General features: G+C 31.6%; 1 protein-coding gene across 1 annotated transcript in view; it reads left to right on the forward strand.

Annotated features, from left to right (window-relative positions):
• Positions 1-6,667, forward strand: part of HELRODRAFT_129255 (hypothetical protein) — a gene marked incomplete at both ends in the record, with an annotated part of 55,233 nt that continues 48,566 nt past the window's right edge. The window contains one exon of the mRNA XM_009012082.1: positions 1-343. Within this exon, the coding sequence (XP_009010330.1) occupies positions 1-343 (343 nt within the window). The remainder of the gene's footprint in view (positions 344-6,667) is intronic.

A 6,667-nucleotide genomic window follows, 5' to 3' on the forward strand; every position in this document is an offset into this window, starting at 1 on the left:
TTAGGTGACGAAATTTTCATTAAATGCAAACTTTCTCCTAGCTCGAAAAACCAGGTAACATGGTTTAAAGACGGACAACCGCTTAGTGAACTTAAAGATGGTAGAATAAAAATCAATTCAAATAGTGAATCCGGAATTCAAACATTAAAAATAGCAAAAGCTTTATGGGAAGATGTTGGTGATTTGGTTATGATTGCCGAAAACGAAAACGGAATAGTCGAATGTACTGTACCTATCAACGTTTTATCGAAAACCCGGAATGAGAGTTTGAAAATTGACCAATTTATTTGCCCGTCGTTAATCAAAACAGGAGGTCTTCTAGAAATAAATTGCCACGTTTCAGGTGAGATATAAATAGTAATCAATCTACGAGTTGGTAAAATTATTGAAATTTATATTTATTTCTATATAGGTCACGAGCATGCTGATGTGAAATTTTACAAAAACTCAGAATTGCTGCAAGCCGACGAATCACGCATCTTTTTGTTATCAGACTCATTAGATACTAATGACGGTAATTTCAAATTGTTAATAAAAAACGTAACTGAAGCGGATAGCGGTCAGTATACCGTAGTTGCCCGAAAGAGTGATGAAAAGGTATACCAGACCTCAATTGTAACTGTGAAGTGAGTTGGAAAAAACTGATGTCTTAATGAATATGTAACCTAAAAATTAACTTTCTTTGTCAGAGAAAACTATGAAAATCAAAGTTCATTGAAAGTCTTAGAGAAAATGGCTTCAGTTATACCGTTTGAAAAAAAACAGGTATTAAAATCCCAATTTCTTTTTATTCATGCCTAGAAGTTTGATATTGTTTTATTTGTCTTGTAAATTATTCGTTTTTTTCATAGTTAAGTCAACCTCCACACAAGCTTACTTTTGTGCTTTTTCTTTATATATTATTAATCCTAATAAAATGCTTACAATTTTCATTTTTTTATGAATATTGCAACACAATGTATTAGAACAAATTAAAAATGTTTAATATTTATTTATTTTGAAGAGAATACAAGCCTAATATCACATTTTACATTGTTACGTATTTTATCAAAACATTAATTGATAACTCGCACTTTCAAATTATAAAAATCGTATTCATCCAAATCCTTTTGAATTTTTTTAATCTCTTTTCACACTGTTACAATGTTACTCCCAACAATTTTTTCAAAGTTTATCTAAATTTACGGAACCCAACTGTTTAAAAATTATTTGAAACTCTTTCTCTTTCAGACGTGTATTTTTTCTTCTTGTTCTTCATCCCCGGTTTTAATACTGTAAAGATATGTGCATGATATTGTTGTTATTATTCTTCATTTCTCACTCCATACAATTTTTTATTATCTCATATGGTTATAATGAGTTTGCATTATCATTGTTATACGTTTGGTGTATATTTGTAGTTTCATGTGAGAGGATAGTTTGCATTTAAATCATTTCTATATTATATTGATGGTTCAAGTTGTACGTTATTCTGTTTTTTTATTAAAATTCTTATGTTAACAGCAAAAATAGAAAACGGTTGTTAATGCTACTCATAAAAAAAGCGTTGCTATTGCTACCGCTATTTCAGGTGTAATATTGCGCCGCTATCGCTACTTAAATAAAAAAAAAAGTAGCGACAAAATTGCTTATGGTACCTCGGCTTTTGTTTGGACTATTATATAAAATGTGTTGTAGAAATATTTTTCACTCTTTCCATTTTTATTGAATTTTTGTATTTGTTAAAATTAAACCGACTGTCTAAAATATTTGCAATTTTACAAGTTAAAATTTTTATGTTTTGTACTTAAATTTGCAGTTTTTAACATTCAAAGCTTCTATTTATCTAAATTAGTTAATTACATGTTAAAACGTTTTACAATTACATAAATTCATCTGTTAAAAGATTCAAGATCACGGCTTAAGCGTAACAAATCCATGTGTTAAAGTTAAAACATCGTTTTTAAATTGTATAAAACAACTTGTTAAAGTTTTTATATAAAACAATTAAGAAACCCCGCTTAAGTTGTTTTAGAGGTCTCGTGGCCGAATGGTTAGCGTTTTCGTCTACTACTCCCATGACCCGGGTTCAAATCCTGCAGTTTCTGCAGGTTCATCCGGACCCTCGGCCAACCCAGCCGTCTATTTTTCCGAGGTCGGTAAATGAGAGACGACGTTAGTTGTCGCATGTTGGCCAGCGAGATAGCTCAGTGGTTCAAATGCTCGCTGAGTCAATCATCTCAATGGCTATCATATACTAGGCGTATATTATGCGGTTAACAGCAAGTAATGGCAACCTACTGTCCACAACCTTTGCCAAGAAAAACAATCGACAACTACTACAAAACGTTAAAAGTTGATGGTCGCCAATGTCCTGAAAATGATAAGGCACAAAAAAAAGTTGTTTAACTGTACCCTACATTACATAGTTAAGTAACGAGTAACTGCTTAGTCATTGTACTTGCTCAGTTTGAGCTCTTTAAAAAATGATCTCATAAAGATTACACTGCGATCGTTTTCACAACTGATAACTATGCTTCTGAAAAATAATAAATTTTTAATTGCTTTTACTTGTTTTATGTTTTATATAACCAACTATCTCACATTAACCTTTTCCTTCTCTAAATTTCTAGATTGTTTAACGGAAAATGATTCTTTTGAAAATAGTTTAATAAATGCATTTCAATGACCACTGGAAACTAGAAATGATATTTACATTTTTGAGACCAATATCGTCTTTAATATTAGGCGCATTTGAATTTATTTTATCTACTTATCTAAATGTGTTGTTTGTTTTATAATTATATTAAATTTATGTAACAAAAATGTTGAAATGTGAGCAATATGTGCATTTACCGATAACCATCATTATCGTCATTATCATAAACATTACCTCGGATGCCATTTGTGTTTAAATAAAAGTTTAAATTTTTTTTTTTGATAATTCTATAATGTAATCAATTATAATAAAATATTATGATGGTACGTAAATATGAAAACGTAAAATATAAAACAAGTTTAATTTGAAAACTTTCAGCCCTATGTTAGAAATAAATCACCATTACTTAATAAATCTGAGGCTCCTAAAATAACTGCTTCAGCGTGTGAAATATTCTTCAAACAGAGCGAAACTCTAGTTATATCATGCCTCATTGAAGGTTTGTCCAATTATTTTATTAAAATTTTTTTTAACTTTGGATTTTTACTATGATGATAGATTCATTCATCTACTCTTAATATAATGTTTGAAACAAATCAAACAAAGTGAATTTTAATTTACTTTTTATAATTTATATGCCATCCCATATTTATGATTTTTATTAATATGTACATTGCTTGTCATGAGTTCAGGTCTGCGATAAATTTTTATTTTTAAGGACCAAGAGTAATCTTGTTTTCACAGCTTGAACGTTCTTTCACTTTGCATAATTGTTAACTAATTTGTTGTTATTCAATTTTATTTTTTTTTGTTTCAAAATTTTTCAAGCAATAATTTCATGTTTTTTAGCTTTTTTTTTAATGAAAATGTATATTATTATTTGTGCAGTTTTTAGTTTTTATTCTTTCAGCATAAAGTAACATAAAGTAGAATTATGTTGAAATTCAATTTTCAACAAACGAGCATAACAAAAGAACAAATATACTTATTGGCTTTGACTTATCAAAACTATTTTGTACTCTTTGAAGAGAAGAGATAAGGTAGAGTGGAACACGATAGAGTTGCAACAGTCGAGTTGAAAAAGAGCAATACTGCGAGCTACAGTTGATGACGATAGTTCAATAGATAGGCAATGTCGAATATGACGAATCGGCCAAACGATCATGTCGCATGATTTAATCATAGTAGAGATGTGATTATATATATATATATATATATATATATATATATATATATATATATATATATATATATATATATACCGTTCAGAAAGTGTTGACTGAAGTGAATGAGATGAAAAACAGAGAGTCAAACCTGATGGTTTTTTGCTTAGTTGAGAGCGACAATGATCGCACAGATGTTATGAAGATATCGCAACATTTGGTTAAAGACATTTCAGAGAAGGATGTTCTAAGAACTACCAGGATAGGTAAAAAAAAGTGATGACGTAGTCAGACCATTGTTGATAAAGCTGGAAAATGCAAAGATTAAGAATTCAATAATGAAAAATGTTTACAAAATAGAAAGCAATAGCTGATAAATTTTTCGGTGTTGGATTAAGTGATGATTTGACAAAGAAACAGAGGCAGGAGTATAAAACGTTTGTTGAAAAAGCTAAATCAATGCAATCTGATGATAAAGAGAATTTTTTATACCGTGTCAAAGGACCAGTTGGAAGATGGAAAATAATACAGTTTCAAAAAGTTCACTTAAACAATTGTCTCAGTAAAAATAAAGAAATTAAAGATTTGGCTTGGCCTACTTAACATAAGATCTGTCAACTCAAAGTCTGATATTGTTTATGAATTAATCTAAGTATGTTTGTAAGAGAGAGTATTTCCGAATAAATGTAAGCACGCAATTATTACATCTGTCTTGAAGAAAACGAAAGATGATAGGAATGAAATGAAAAGTTACTGACCCATATCAAACATTTGCTTTGTTTCCAAAGTTATTGAACGATTTGTTGCCAGTCAGCTACTGAGTACTGAGTCATCTACACAAAAATAGCTTAATACCAGTATTTCAATCTGGATATAAACGTTATCACTCAACTGAAACAGCACTGCTGTGTGTTATGTCTGAGTTGTTTAATGCAATTGATAAACAATATGTTTCGTCGCTTACATTCTTGGACATGAGTGCTGCCTTCGATTGCGTAGACCATCAAATCCTGATGAATCGCCTACAATGTGATTATCAAGTTACTGAAGTTGTAGCTAATTGGTTCAATTCGTACTTGTTTGGCAGAACTCAGCAGGTTTTTTTCGGGAACAAATTATCTGATATTGAAGAAATGTCATCTAGTGTACAACAAGGCTCAGTCCTGGGACCTATTCTGTTTGTACTGAAAACTGCTGAAGTATATGAAGTAATAAAATCCTTTGGATTTTCATATCATGCGTACGCTGATGACATCCAAATAATAGTTAGCAGTGAACCAGAACTGTTTAAAAGTAAAGTTGAAAATCTCTTTGAATGCTTGACTAAAATAGGTACATGGATGTCAAAAAATTGTCTCAAATTGAATCAAGAGAAAACTAAATTTTTACCTGTCGGTACATGGCAACAGCTTTCTAAAATTAATATTACTTCAGTCAAAATTGATAATAATGAAATACAATTTTGTGAAAATGCTGCAAACCTATGATGTATTTTTGACACGAGATTATTTTTTAAGGATCATATAAAAACCATATCTAAATCATGCTCTTATCAGCTTTGCCAGTTATACCGCGTTCGAAAATATTTACATCAAACAACCATGCAAACAATAATTCATGCGTTTGTTCATTCACGGTTAGGCTACTGTAATAGCTTGTTCAATGGATTACCAGAGAGATCTATTGCTTTTCTTCAATCGATACAGAATAGAACTGCAAAAATAACTTTTAGACGTAGAAAGTATTACCATGTGACACCCATTTTATGTATATCTTGTTATTTGATATGCTTTATGTGTGATATATGCGACTCTTCTATGTGCTGTTTTGTATATAGGGAGTATAGCAATACATGCGACGCGTGCTACGTGCTGTTCTAAGTATAAAAAAGAGTATAGAAAGGAGTATAGAATTTTCTATGATATAAAAAGCGTTATGTAGATAGGGCGATAAAAACATATAAAAGGCCGCGAGTTGAGATATAGAGGGTTGGTCGTTTTTTATTATTTATTTTAGGTTTTGTTTTTAGCTTGGTTTCGTTCTGGTAGGGTTAGGGTTTACTTGGTAGTTTGCTTGATAGTTATTTTATTTTAGGTTTTGTTTTTAGCTTGGTTTCGTTCTGGTATCGCTTGGTAGTTTGCCTGATAGTTATAGTATTAATAGATTGTTAATTTTGGATTTATGGCTTGTTAATAAAGACAAAGATTTGATTTGTACTATTTTGTTTTTATTAAATAAAAGAATTGTACACTTGAAATTTGGCTCAGCTTAATTATTTTATCTAAAATAATGTATGCTGAAGAGGCTTGCTGATAGTTGACGAGGTCGGCGTCAACTATCAACAAGTGATAAACCGGGGAACGCGATTGTCAGATTTATCATCGGCTGTGGAAGCAAAGAAATCAGTTGATTGTCTAGCATATGAGAATCTAACAGAAGTAACAGGTTGATGGATTAGTAAAAGATATTCCTAAGAAAGCGAGTGAAGAGTTGACTCGAATACTTAAAAGTTTCTCATACAGATTCAGCTCTGCGAGTAGGGAAATAGGTGCTGCAAAAGGAGTTTTTCATATGATTGATACTCAGGATACACGACCGGTAAAACAACAGCTGAGGCGACATCCTCCGGCGCATCAGAAAGTGATTGCGGAACAGGTTGAGCCTGAAAACATCGCAGAAAACGGTTCCTTAGAGGAGCCAACAAAAGCACCATTACGAAGTAGCGACGAGTCGACCGATTTGCTTGTCCAAACCTGGACAGACGAAGATACGCCAGAATCTTTACCAGGGCAGCCGGACATCGTTCCAGAACTCGTGAGGTTTGCTGACGAACTCTTTGATCAGCGACCAGATTTGTTCGCCATTG

Source organism: Helobdella robusta (genome assembly GCF_000326865.2).
Source record: "Helobdella robusta unplaced genomic scaffold HELROscaffold_10, whole genome shotgun sequence".
In the NCBI taxonomy this organism is placed as follows: domain Eukaryota; kingdom Metazoa; phylum Annelida; class Clitellata; order Rhynchobdellida; family Glossiphoniidae; genus Helobdella; species Helobdella robusta.